General features: G+C 45.4%; 1 protein-coding gene across 1 annotated transcript; it reads left to right on the top strand.

Annotated features, from left to right (window-relative positions):
- The first annotated feature begins 333 nt into the window (after positions 1 to 333).
- Positions 334 to 2998, top strand: LOC126640552 (acrosin-like). The gene is made up of 5 exons (XM_050316442.1): positions 334 to 404; positions 681 to 911; positions 1195 to 1460; positions 1745 to 1890; positions 2396 to 2998. Exons 1-5 carry the CDS (start codon positions 334 to 336, stop codon positions 2996 to 2998), a joined length of 1317 nt encoding a protein of 438 aa, XP_050172399.1.
- The last annotated feature ends 11414 nt before the right edge of the window (positions 2999 to 14412 follow it).

The raw sequence follows: 14412 nt of genomic DNA on the forward strand, positions 1-14412 counted from the left end.
CATCCCAGTAAGGCTTCAAGGACAGCTTTTGTACCAGGCTTGGAGCAAGCTGCTCTAGGTGTCCCTGCCTAAGGCAGCAGGGTTTGGAACTAGATGATCCTTAAGGCCCCTTTCAGCCCATACTATTCTATGGTTCTATGATTCTATGTTGCTCCTCCCCCCACCCCCGTGCCAGAGGCCCCAGTGCCCAGAACACAGAACCCACCACCCTGTGACATCAGCCCCGGGGACGAGGCCTTCGCAGGCAACGCGGCTGCTGCAGGCACTGCGTCTGCGGCTGCGCTGGTGCAAGGAGCCCTCACCTCTTGCAGCTGACACGTGCCTCTGGCAGCCATGAATTGGCTCTGCCTCCTCGTCCTGCTGGCCACGTGTGGGCTTGCACACGGCACATGGGACAACTGCGGGTAAGTGGCCCCGGGCTCTGGGAAGGAGCTTGGGCAATGCTTAGGAGGGGCCACAGGAGTGGGCCCACTTGTCCCCCATGGCAGTGCCACAGCTTCCCAAACGCAATTGGAAAACCTCAGTTCCTTGCCAGCAGCTGAGTGCTGACACAGACAGACACACCTGCCATGGGCTCCCCAGGCCTGCTGTCCATGCAGCAGCTGGTGGGGAGGGCAGACGACTGAGCTTCAGCCTGGGCAGCAGCACAGAGCAGCACAGTAATGACTTTCTGCTTACAGAGGGCTGTGCGGGTACCGATCCGTGAGTTATGACTATGGCGCCGCTGCTTATCAATACGGCCACTACGGCATGACACGCGTCGTGGGTGGCACAGGGGCCCGGGAAGCGTCCTGGCCCTGGCTCGTCAGCCTCCATCATGCCTGGATACCGGGCACAGGGCACATGTGTGGAGGGTCCCTCATCCACTCCCAGTGGGTCCTCACGGCAGCCCACTGCTTTGATGATGTCAGGTAAGGAGGAGCAGGGAACGGGAATATCCTCACAACACCAGCAGGTGCCCTGTCACCAGCACCACGTCTTACTCCCACCCCCTTTGCTTGCAGTGAGCCCAGGGGCTCAGGGGAAGGCTGGCCTCATTCCATGGCTTCCTAGCAGCCCCCAGCTCACCATTCCCACAGCCTAAGGCAGACTAGGGCGGTCAGTGTGCCATAGCACTGAAGGCTGCCAAGTGCTGGGCTGCTGCAGTGCATGGCTCTGCTGCCTCTTACCCCTCTCCCTGCATCTGCCTTCCAGCAACATCAGCCTGGTGTACGTGATGATCGGGGCCACCCAGTTGTCTCATCCAGGCCCTGGGGCACAAATCCGCTACGTTAAGCAGCTGCGGACTCACCAATACTATAATAAGAAGAACATGAAGAACGACATCGCCTTGCTGGAACTGGACTATCCTGTCCTGTGCAGCCCCTACATCCAACTGGCCTGTGTGCCCGACTTCACACTGAGAGTGTCGGAGCTGGTATACTGCTTTGTCGCCGGCTGGGGTGCCACCAGTGCCAGGGGTGAGTTCCCAAGAAGGACTCGTGCTCTGAGGGCAAGCTCAGCACTCTGGGGAGACAGGTTGGGCTTCCTGACAGCGGAGGCCAAAGTCAGAGTCCCATTGCAGGACAAATGCCTCTGGAGAGATGGGTGTGGCTTGCACCCAATGTCACACAGCCAGGGAGGGACACAGCACTCCAGCACCTCTCCAGAGGCAAAGCCAAGGCCTAGCAATGGGGCTCAGCCCCAGGCAGGGCAGGAGAATGGCAAGGAGCTGGTGAGTTCTCATTCCTTTCTGTGCCCACAGCTTCAACATCAAGCGATCTCCTGCAGGAGGCCCCGGTCCACCTCATCGATCTCAAGCTCTGCAACAGCAGTGAGTGGTACTCAGGGGAAATCCACAGCAGCAACGTGTGTGCTGGTTATCCACAGGGCTTCATCGACACCTGCCAGGTAGGAAGGAGTGTGTGATGAGCCACTCAACCCCCAGCAGCACAGGCAGCCCGGTCAGCACTGCCCAAACACAGCCCCGGGCGGGCCTTGCCCAGCCAGTCAGTCGCCCTCCCAGCCCCACGTCCACACTGCTGTTGGGGCTGCCCTCCCATTCTCCATCCATGTGTCCTTGCTCAGTGCCCCCATTGTCACAGAGGTCTGCCACTCTGCCCAGAGAGTCCATCCAGTCCCCTTGGCAGCCCTGGGGTCCAGATGCTGACCCCGGAACATCCATCCTTCACACATCCAGAATCATTCTGCAGAGATAAGAGAGAGCCCTACCTTGCAGGACCTCACCCCACTCACAGCCAAGGTTCTGGATGCTCCAGCACCTTGATGTGCTGTGAATACATGCCTGGCACCTTGCTCTGCTGGGAATACAGCTGTGGTGTGAGAGAGAAGGAGACAGCCCCAGTGCTGACCGGGGCCACCCAACATGACCTTAATGCTGTCTGCTGCACTGCAGGGGGACAGCGGTGGTCCTCTCATGTGCAAAGACAACATCGCTGACTACTACTGGGTTGTTGGAGTGACCAGCTGGGGAGAAGGCTGTGCAAGAGCAAAGCATCCTGGAGTCTACACCTCCACTCAGCACTTCTATGACTGGATCCTGGCTGAGATGGCTGCAAGCCCATATAGAAAGGCTTCTCTAGCAGCACAGACTTGGGGTCATTTTCCAGCCGTCCCACAACCCACTCAGTATCCATGGATGGGACCACCCGTCACACAGCCACCATGGATGGGACCACCCGTCACACAGCCACCATGGACAAGACCACCCGTCACACAGCCACCATGGACAAGACCACCTGCTACACAACCACCATGGACAAGACCACCCACCACTCAGCCACCATGGACAAGACCACCCGCCACACAGCCACCATGGACAAAACCAACTGCCGCACACCCACCATGGACAAAACCACCAGCCTCAGAGAAGCCAAAGCCAGTACCAACATCATCGGACCAAGTTAGCTCCTGCCCATTTCCAAATGATGAGCTGGTGAAATTCTTTACTCAGGTGAAGGATCTCCTCCAAGAGGTCTTTGGGGAAAACACAACTTGAGCAGCAGGACAGACAGGATCCTGTGTGAGCTGCAGTGCACCACAACCATTTCCTGATGGTGCAATGCCTGCTGATCCAAAGGCCGCCTCAGTGTCAAAAGCCTGCTTTGTCCTGCCTACACTCCTCTTCCACGTGCAGGCAAACACTGAAGTTGACTTAGTTGTTGAAATAAAGTTGCCTATGTTCATAGCTAATCATGTTTTCAGTCTAATTCTGTCTCCTGGGCAAAGCAAGGACTGCCATGCTCAGCACCTCAGCCTGAAGTCAGACCAGGCAAGCACAAAGGGACAGTCGTTCCAAAGGGCTGCAACTGGGCCTGGCCAGAGAGAAGGGTGCTCAAAGCCACCATGGGATGGAGGAGACTGGCACATCAAAGCTAGGAAGAAGGTAGGAAAAAAATTTTAGTAAGGCTCCTGTGTTTGTTGAAAACTCCTAGCAGATATTGCTGCCTCATTGCACTCAAGATAAATTCCTCCTATATCAATCATTTGTGAGAAGAGTGTTGCTGTTTTACACCACTGACATTGCTCCTGTGTGCAATTTCCCCCTTTCCCCAGCAGCAAAAGAGAGAATGAGCTTTGCAGTGCTGCTGTCAGTGCTATTGTATTTTTCCGTTCTTCTGGTCCAGTTTTGACACACTGGAACCTGAGATGCACTTTGTTTTCTAAAACTGTGTCAGAATGAATTGACAAAAAATAATTAAAGAGGAAAATGTAGGGGAGGGAGGTGGAAATACTGAAACCTTGAGTTGTGACATCTGTCAAACACAAGCAAACCCCAACTACTAAAACTCGGGGTCCTTCAGGGCTGAGGGAAGCCAAAGGCTCTCACAACCAAGCTGGTTGCACCTAGCCCCAGCACCACTCGTGGCTCTTTACCTCCAGCCCAGCCCCCCAGCCAGCCCTTCCCCACTCTCTCCCAGTGGGGCCCCACCAGCTTGCCCCAGGGCAGACCCCAGCTCTGGTGTCCTTTCCTCCCCAGGGAAAGGGCCTCAGCTGTGCTGTGATGGCCTTCTGTGCCCCAGACACCTCCTGTCCACCAGCTCCGCTCCATGGGCAGCTCTGGGCCGAGCCCTTGCCCTCCTTGGGGTATCAGAGATGCCAGGCCCATACCTTTTGGAAACACCTTGCCTGCCTGGCTCAGTGCTTCTCTCCACTCTGCCTGGCCAGGGATGGGACATCCACAGCTTCTTTGGGCAACCTGTTCCAGTGCCTCACCACCCTCACAGTGAAAAATCTCTCCCTTATATCTACTCTGAATCTATCCTGTTTCCATTTAAAACCATTGCTCCTTGTCCTGTCCCTACAGACTATACTGAGAAGTGTAAACCAAGTCAACCAATACATTCATACCCTTAATCAATAATCTGCTAAAATAGAGTTGGACTCAGTGAAAGTCATCCTCTGCATTATGCCTAGCACAAAAACACAACGCCATTGGAGAGAAAAAAAAAAAACTTAATAATGCCATGTATCACCATGGCATGAATTCCACATGTTCTCCATGTCAAGAAACAACACGTTCCAAAACATCCTTCTGCCCCCATGCATTTATAGCCCATGCCCACTCTCCATGTTGCCACATACACTTCCAGCCTTCCTATCCAAGTCACTCACAGCTCGCACTGTGAAATTCAATCTAAGCTAACTTTCCAATTAATTCTCTATCCTGTTCTCCAACATTCTCACCCCAGCTGACATGAAAAGCAGACACATAGTTTTACATTGAAATGGCAGAACAGATGAATACTTAGTGACCTAAGTAATTCAATTCACTGATGATTATTAAATCCTAGAAAGATTTCCAAAGTGAATAGCAGGCAGGTTCACACCACACAGGTTAAATGTTAAATAAAAAGACACCATGAGCTTTAGTTTAGAATTAGTGAAAAACTTGCTAATGTTTGATTTCCTTCAAGGGAAATAGATGGTTTCAACAGTCTCTAAAAATGCTTTTTTAAAAAATCCTGTTAGTCATGCCTTACTCAGCTAAAACTTAGGCCAAATTGAGTCTGTTTCCTGGAGTTCTTTCAGCTCCCCACAGACATGCTCTGCCAAACTGCCCTGTCTTGAATCTGCTATTTTTGAATCTGTTTCTTGCAATACCCCGGTCATCCGAGTGCAATAAAACCTTCAAAGACTGAATTGTTACCTATACTCAGAAATGTGTTACAGGTTTTCATCCTCAACCTTGCAAAGGAACTATCTTGTTCAATGAGAATATTTACCAGGAATTCTTACAGATGAGATAGATAGATAGATAGATAGATAGATAGATAGATAGATAGATAGATAGATAGATAGATAGATAGATAGATAGACAGATATGGAACTAAGCTGATTTTGGTACTTAGAATCAAAACTTTACCAGTGTTTCAAAAATCCCCCATCAGCTCCACTTTATGACAATCTTGGGAGCATTTGATGAGCACATTGTTGACATGATTTTAGAAAGCAGGGCAGAGTTTTGTAATTGCCAATTCCAAGGTTAGATTGCCCCCTAGTTCACTGCCAGAGTATAACCGATAATTAAAAAAGTAAAAACAGTGACCCAACAAAAACTCTCAGCATCAGGAAACCCTGTGGGTGATGTATTTTGGGGTGGTCTCCAGGTTTTTTGGGTTGTTGGAGTCAACTGCCTGCCTAAGAGTACATTTGAGGCATATAAACAGCACTCCCCTGAAACCCATGGTCTGTCAGGTCTGATCTCGTAGACCATCTAAATAATTGCATAAATTGCTTTCACTTCCTGTTCAACTCAAAACAACCAAAAAAGAGAGTTTAGGCATCATTAGCCCATATAACCTATTCCATAGCACAAACATGTCATTACATTAATTAACATACTAATGCTGATTACTTAGGACTGCATAGCACATTAGGGTAATTAATATTGCAGTGGTTTGAGTTGAAAGGAACTTTAAAGGACATCTAGTTCCAACCCCCTGTCACAAGTCAGGGACACCCTCCACTAGACCACGTTGCTCAGAGCCCCATCCAACCTGTCCTTGAACACTTCCAGGGATGGGGCATCCACAACCTCTTCTTGAAAACCTGTTCCAATGCCTCACCACCCTCACAGTAAAGAATTTTTTCCTCACACCTAATCTAAAACTAATCTCTCTCAGTTTAAAAGCATTTCCTCTTGTCTAGTCACTACATGCTCCTGTAAAAAGTTTCTCTCCATCATCTTTCTTGTAGGCTCCCTTCAGGTACTAGAAGGCCACTGAAGTTTGCAAAAATAAATTGTATAGAAGTCAAATTTTAGAAATCTTCAGATAAGCAGGCAATGCATTGCAAACTTTACTGGTATTTTCTTTACCTGTCCAAGATGGGGCATTAGGCTTTAATTTACCTGAGTTTGATTCCCAAATACAAAACCAACTCCTCCAAATGAATTCTGTAAGAATCTGATTCAGTTCTTTCTAGTAAAAAGTTGCTGATAAACTTGCACATTTATTAATGGAACAACCACATACAACAATAAGGTGTCCACACAGAGCAAAGGACAAAACCAACAACATGCTCTACCCGCAAACCATGTTCTACTTGGATGAATCACTGCAAGATGCCCCTGATCAGAGATAGAGAGGTCAGCTGTGATCCTGCCCAGATGTAAGACTCACTGCTGCCTGAACTCACATTGTTTTTCTCTCTGTGACATGGAGTATTCTTTATAGGATTTCTATGAGCAGATGAATTCAGCACAATCTCTGGAAAAATCATTCCCATGAAGTACAGTTAAAAGAGGCATGAGAAGCCCTTTGTTTCCACTGCACTTTGGGAAAATCTACAGATTAGGAGAGGAAAAAATCCAATCTCTTTTAAAAAAACATCCTCTCTACAAAGATAAGGGAGGAACTCCACAAGCATCACTCACTCTAACGGCACTCATGAGTCTTACCAGTGTGTTGAAGTATAAGCTTGATGGAATACTTCAGCAATTCTTTTAAAACCAGGTATTTTTCCACAGAGACTTGTGTCTTTATGCAGCAGTAGTTTTAATAACTGATCCAAACATTCTGTGATTAATACTCACAAAGAGTTGGTTCCATAAGTTTGGTGACTTCATAGTATTGTCAAGCAAACCACGAACATGACAAACTCCTTTAGCTCAGGCACAATTTAAAGCCAAACTAAAAATGCCACAAGATATTAACTTCCTATGTGACATCAAGGAAAGTTACAACAGTTGTCAGAGCTGGAACATCTCTATTCTGAAGCATTTAATAAGCAATGCATAACAGTGTAATTCTCCATTCTACTCACAAGGGTAGAACCAGTTCCACTGTTACATAAACCATGTTATTCCTCTCCCTCTTTGAAACTGCTTTATAATTCCAGGGAACACAAGACTCTGTAGTGGCACCAAGTCACCAATCAGCCTCAGACTGATGTCAAGGTACTGTCTTTCTTTCCTGCCCTCATGTCTTTTATTTTTTCTATCTTCCTACCTCTAATACACACTAATTTTCATCTAAAACTTATATTTTGGGAATATAAAAGTAAAAGCATTGCTATTTTAACCCTCAAATAATACAGATTTAGTCTCACAGGGTAAAGAAGGACACCCTCCAACGAGGGAGCACAAGAATGTATCTGGAGAATAAAAATATCTGTAGATTATACGTGCAAGCTGCAATACAGTTCCAAGGATGGATCTCTTCTGCCAAAGCTTCACAGAGCAGCAGCATGGACAAGCAAGATTCATGAGTGGCACGACTTATCAGCACAGACCTTCTGTGTAGCCACACACAGGGGAATGAAATTGGCACTGTCTGCCTGACCAGAGCACAAACACCTCCTTTTGGGCCCCTGACTTCTCACATCTAAAGAAAAGTATGAAAACAGACACGTTTGAAAATAAAAACATTTTAAACTTTCACCTTGAAAAGAGCTGTTGGTGATGTGGCTGCATGGCTCAGAGAAGTACAGTTCAAGAGGTCTGCCCTTGGCCAGGCACCCTGACGGGCTGAGGCAGGAACTTGCATCAACTCAGGAAGGGGGTGGGTTTTGTGTCTCACCTGGCTCCACTGTTTGCTCAGGACACCACAGTGAGTGGAAGGCACAGAGCAGCCATGTGATGGAGAGCCTGGGAAGGGAAGCACTGGAGTTAGACATAGGGGAGGTTGAAAGGAGATAGAGCACAAACACCAAAGGAACCAGATTTCAGTAGTGTCACTCCTGTCTACAGCTGTCCCATCTTCCAGTGAGACATGAAAGGGTTGGGCACCAAGAGCTGTGATCCAGTGGCAGCATAGGGTCACCTGAAGGTTTACCCAAAAGTTGTCAGATTTGTACTTGCACAAGGGAGCACTTAGTGCAACACAGGGTTCCACCATTGATCCTACAGGAAAGCGTAGAGTGATAGAGCACCAGGTCATACAGAGAGGAGCTTGCTGCAGGGCTGCCACAGCCTACTCTGCAAAGGTTTGTCACAGTAACAGCAACAAGAAAGTGTTCATTACAAATCATTTCTTCAAGGCAGCTAAAGGCAACAGACACATCAGACCTCCATCAGACACGGCTTAGGTATTTCACACATTTCCATGCCCAGGCAGAACGCACAGAGACTTCAGTGCATACCTCTGCATTAGAAGGTTCAGCAAGCTTGATGATTTATACCCTGCTTGTAACTAGAGGTGCCATGAGTAATGACAGTAACAAGAGGCACACGATGGCTCTGGCCAAGAAGCAGGTAGTGCCTGCAATGCTTGTTAGAGCACAGAGCTTGGCTTTGTATCTTGGTTGTAAATTGTTAGAATCTCTTGGAAGTTTTTTTGAAATCTCTTGAAAAAGATTGAGAAAATAAAAAGTTGTTTCAATTAAAAAAATTATACCTTCTCCATGAGACAGAAATCACAACAGTGTTGGTTTTTTTCCATGATCATTCAGAAGGTAATTCATAAATAAGTGATTCTTTTTTTCTTACAAGGGTATTAAATGCATAAGTATGTCCCAAGGAGATGACAACATGTAAAAAACAATCTCATTATTCTGATGAAAAAAAATCTAAATAATAGTGTTTTAAAGAGTTTTGCAAAGTCACTGAATGAGCATTTTGTTGATATTTATCACTTCTCGTAACAACTACTTCAAAACCGTATTTCAAATGTAAAGTTTAAGAAAATATGACTGTCTCTCTCATTGTTTTCTCTTTCCCTCTTCCCTTCCCCCCCCAGTATTGGGCAACTTTTTCATTCATTCCCTCGTTAGGCTTCCCGCACTGCCAAGCAACAACACCGCTTAATTTTCCAAGTGTCCACTAGAGGGTTCATTTCCACAGAGCTCGGCTGCACAGCAGGCAAACTTCTTCAGCAGCATCCACATCCCTGTCAGTCAAATCACGCCACTGCAAGCACCTATATGCCTTTGTGCTGTTGAGGGGTAGTAATGTTTCAGCACCAGCTCAGTTATCCGAGGCATATCTACTGCCTGTTTTATGAGAATGGATTATTCGGCTCAGTTCTTCAAGCTATTTTATGTCTACAATTAAAATTTACCTCAGAATAAAAGGTTGGTACAATCCAGCATTGGAGCACAGTTACACGAGAAAATAAAAACAAAAGGTGGGATACAAATGTATATGTCTACAGCCCACTGAAGTAAATGGAAGGCTTTTCTGACAAAATGGGATGTAGTTAAGACTGAGGGAGGAATGAAAACTCACTAAACAAGCAGTAGTTCGTCTTGTAAAGTTCCCAGTCTCCTCCAAGAAGTGTAAAGCACAAAAATTAATCTCATTGACAAAGTGTCCACCCCACAAGGGCATAAAGCTTCTGCTTTCTGGAGATTAAACTACCCTTAGGTATCTTATCCACTTCCAGGTGCAGGCAGCACTGCACCCTTGGAGCACACACCCACCACCCTCCCCACACACCCTACTGAGGGGGCTGGGCTGGCCTGTGAGCTTGTACAAACCTCAGTGCCACCAGCAGACAGTGAATCATGACAAGTCTCATGTTGTTGAACAGGTTTATTAACCTGATGAGCTCATGGGTGACTTCAGCTTTCATTTTGGAGAAAGGAGGTTTCTAGTGCTCCTGGTGGGGGACAAAACCAATTGAAAAAGCTGAATAAGCATATCATAGAATCATGGAATCACTTAGGTTGGACAAGATCTTTAAGATTATCAAGTTCAACTGCAAACCTAACACTGCCAAGTCTACCACTAAACCTTGTCCCTAAGTGCCACATCTGCATACCCTGGAGGCTAAGGGATCCTCTCCCCCTTTTCTGTAACTATGCTCCCGTTCAGCCCAAGGGGTCCTTCTGTACAAATGGTGTACATACATCCTTTGCATCCCTTCCCTGTCCACAGCCCCTGAGACATCCCAGACAGGGAAGGGAGCTGAGAGGCCCTGCTGCCAGCAGTGTAGTGCATGAAGCTGTGGTCTTTAGAAAAGCTCGAGCTCACTCAGCACCAGTTTCCTCACTCATCCATGGGGCAGAGGACCTGCCTTTCTCCTGCATCCGTTCTCTTTCTAATGTAAGGCAGCCTTTATCCCCTAAGAACCACACTTTCAACACACTCAAGCACGCAACACCCCAAAACTGCTAGCAAAGCATGTATTATCTCAAAACAACAACAAAAATAAACTATAAAAAATTACATCAATAAAAGAGATATAAGAAAAAAAGTAAAAAGAAATTGAAGGCAGAAAAAAGTTCTCCCAAGGATCGGTTTTCTCTGAGTGCTATGAAACACCAGACACTTCAAAAAATCTGCTAGTGACTTTGCTACTGTTTCTGATTTTTCAGGACCTGTAAAATGAGATGAACAGACTAGTTGTGAGGACTGAGACTGACCCCTGGCAAATGATTTCTTGTTTGTCTGTAAAGGGAGAGGTTGGTCTCATTCAGGAAATTTGGGAATGACACAAATGGGAGGCAGGAGTGGGTCGAACGGATGTTGCCAGTGCCTCAGAGGTGATCTCTGGCCTAGGAAGACAAAAAGAGCCCATGGACACAGATAGCCCAGAGGCTGGTGTCTTTGCTCAGGGCCTTGTTTGCAAAAGAAATGTGTGTGTCAAGGACGTAAAAGCATTTATAGCATCCAGAGATTAAGAGAGTTCAGGGTATACAATCTATTTTTACATACAAAGAGCAAATTCTTAAAGGGTTGTTAATCACCTCAGATGTGAACTCAAACCATAAGGTGAACCCAACAGCTACTAGGAAAGGCTGATAGCAAAGCAGCAAACTCATTGACGTCCAATAATTTGCACAAATGGACTCCAGTATCTGTGTCATGGATCTGACTGAAACTGCTGTGCAGGAAGAGGTTTTGTCATGACATCTTGCTATTAGGTAGAAAGTGTCTCGTTCTTCCTCTGTTTTATTGGTCTTCTTCAGCAAACAGTAACTTTTTCTTGGTTTTTTTTTAAGAAAGACTCGACAACGTTGACTGCCAGCTGCAAATTCCTACACCACATCTCCTGGCTATAGTAAGCTAATTTTCCATCCTTTCTCCACATTTATCCACTGAAGTAAGGAAGGCTTTCTGCAAGGGAAATCACTTCCACTTGAAACTGGCCCTGACAGTGCACTAGAGAAATTTAACGTAGGGAACTGTCCTGCAGTAGGAGAAAGAAGAGCTAAATGAGGAAACTCTCAGCCGCCAGGGAAAACTCAGTGGCATTGGCTTGTCCTGAAATCAGAAGGTACATGTAACTTGTGTCCAGGACATTCCACTCCTTGCAGGGAAAAGAGTTCATATTTTATGACTTGTAAGTAATACTTCAATCATCTGCAAAGAAAAACAGATATATCCATTAAAGAAGAGAAAGTGCAATAGAACATTCTTGCCTGTTACAGCTATGAGGGTTATTGGGTTCAAACTGTTAATCATCCTAGGTGAACTTCTGTATAGTTTCTATGTCATTCGCTGTTATTTAAAATGATACCTTAAATGGCAAAAATGCCTGTGGATGCTTCCATCACAGGCACTGTTATCATTGTGCCTACTGTTGGTAGCACGCAATGATGATAAACAATTAATCTACTGTTTTCTAGAACAGAAAAGAAACCAGGACTGTCATGCACATAGGAGAAGAAATGGCTAAAAATTAACTTCAACAGAGTGCAAGATGATATTTTGAAGTACCTGTAATTAAAGGAACTGGGTTTGGGGTGGTGGGGTTTTCTGGTTTATTTTTTAACTTATAGTTGTGTTTGGCCTTTTGAAATGGCCAAGTTTTCTCCCACCTCAGAAGTAGGCAGTCCAAAACCAAGTAATGTTCAGAAAAAAAACATTCAAAAAGCTTTTGAAAGAAAGGTTTCAGATGAAAGGAAATGAGATAGATTTTAAATAACATCAGTTATATCTCATCCTTAAATAGTTCCCAGACCCTGAATTTTTTTTCCTCTACTCTGTCCTGCTTTCTAGACTTATACCTAAGCTATGTCAGAGAAGGTTTAGGTTAGACATTAGGAAAAGGTTCCTCAGCCAGAAGGTGGTTTGGCACTGGAACAGGCTCTCCAGGGAAGTGGTCGTGGCACCAACCCTACCAGAGTTCAAGAGGTGTTTGGACAATGCTTGCAGGGGTAGGCTTGTTCAGTGCCAGGAGTTGGAGGATCCTTGTGGGTCTCTTCCAACTCAAGATGTTCTGTGATTCTGTGATTTTTGGCTTGGAATATGTTACCACTTTTACTGTGGAATAGCTCTAACTTCCACCAGAAGCTCTTTTTTTGCCCAGTCTTCCCTGAAGATTGGTGTCACCTCCATCACCACAAACTGTGTCCCACCAGGCATGTTTAATCTTTTGCTAAACAACTCACCTTGGGCAGACTGTTAGTGTCCCAAGGTAGAGACTGAATAAAAACCTCCTGCCTTGTCTGAAATTAAAATATGGAAAATAATGACTGTAAAGAAAAAATTCGACCTCTACCAACAAGGATCATTAGTCTGCTGCAATGAAATATAAAATAGCCTTCCTAGGACTGTTTATATCTCCCAGACTTTAAAGATGTCACACAGAAAGGTATCTTGAAAATTTTTATCTTCACACTCGCAGAGTTTAGTGGTAAATGGGCAGATAACTGAAAAAATCCTGTCCCCTACGGCTAAGAGAAAATGTGTTCCTTTAGGTTATCCCCTTTGTAACAGAAATCTAATTTAACAAGGATCACCTCAGCTGATCAGTTTTTTGGGATTTTTAGACATGAAATTTGCTGTGTTCATCTGAGATAATTCCTTTCAATAAGTAATGTTATAAAACCACCTGTTTTCAGCATTGCCCACTAGTAACCACAATGGTTTATTAAATATGTTAAGCAATCTTGTAGGCTTCTGCTTGCTAGATGACTATGTGGTATTGTATGTAATACTGCAAATAAATTCCCTAAAAGATATTTTTTCTGCAGGAGAAATTTCACTAAATAGGTTTATGAATCATATTTCAGGGGAAAGGGAAGTTAACATCAGTACTGTGAAAAGATCTTCCTTTACATACTTCTTTAGGCTTTGATTCATACTTCACTTGAAGGCTGGCCCTAAGGTCACCAATTTATTTGTTATAATTTCCTTGTATGAGGAATACTACAAGACAAAGTGCCAGTCAGCCTACATTCAACCAGTACCAGTCTCCTTCCCTATGCTGTTTCATCTGTTTTTATTTAACAACATCTTGAAACATTTGGGTTTATTACTTTAGGATTGTTTGTATTGACCTTGTTTGTATAAGTGCTGCTGTTTTGGGAGGGGTCTTAGCACACATTAACCTGCCCGTGCTTTGAACAAATATCCTCTCCAATACTGCCTTGAAAGAAAGGATGAGTCAGGAGTCCAGCAAAACATCCCTCCCACGTGAAAAACCCATAAAGCTGCCTCCTGATCCCTGAGACAGTGATGCGTGACTCCCTGTATACAGGTCCTTTATACAGGACCTCAATGAACTCAGATCTTCAACAGAGTGAATTCAACCAGTGTTAGGAAAGACCTGATTCTGCATTTGCATGGGGTACTTACCTGAAGCTAAAGTACTGCAGATGGCAATGTGACATTGGTGACAATTTGGCCTGCAACACCTCGAATAAAGAGATGAAAATGAAGGAGGAAATACTATGAGGCCATGCCCCTCCTGGCAGAGGGGCAGCAGCTAGCACGGTTCCAGGTACCTCACAACTTGCTACATGCTGCATCTCCTCCTGTGCAGCACTGGAGGAACATGTATTGTACTCAACAGTGTAGCATTACCAGCCTCAGTCTGTGTGCAATGAATGTATAAGGGTAAAGAACCACAACTATATTTAGGACTGGTAGTGAGAAGAGAAAATGCTGGTTTTAAACAAGTGCAGGACACTTTTGTTTGAAAACACTGGTAGTTAAAAAATGTGGATTATCCTGAAGCCATTCTTTACAGAAATTGTTATTTTTTCCAGCTTAGGAAGGCATGGATCAGTAGCAAAATGGAC

This window comes from Myiozetetes cayanensis, unplaced genomic scaffold (genome assembly GCF_022539395.1).
Source record: "Myiozetetes cayanensis isolate MyiCay16 unplaced genomic scaffold, myiCay2020 scf2-11, whole genome shotgun sequence".
NCBI classification, from domain to species: domain Eukaryota; kingdom Metazoa; phylum Chordata; class Aves; order Passeriformes; family Tyrannidae; genus Myiozetetes; species Myiozetetes cayanensis.

Coding starts and splice junctions, on each gene's coding strand:
- LOC126640552 (XM_050316442.1), top strand. CDS start 334: ATGAATTGGCTCTGCCTCCTCGTCCTGCTGGCCACGTGTGGGCTTGCA. Junction 405..680: donor GGCACATGGGACAACTGCGG/GTAAGTGGCCCC, acceptor TTCTGCTTACAG/AGGGCTGTGCGGGTACCGAT. Junction 1,891..2,395: donor GCTTCATCGACACCTGCCAG/GTAGGAAGGAGT, acceptor GCTGCACTGCAG/GGGGACAGCGGTGGTCCTCT.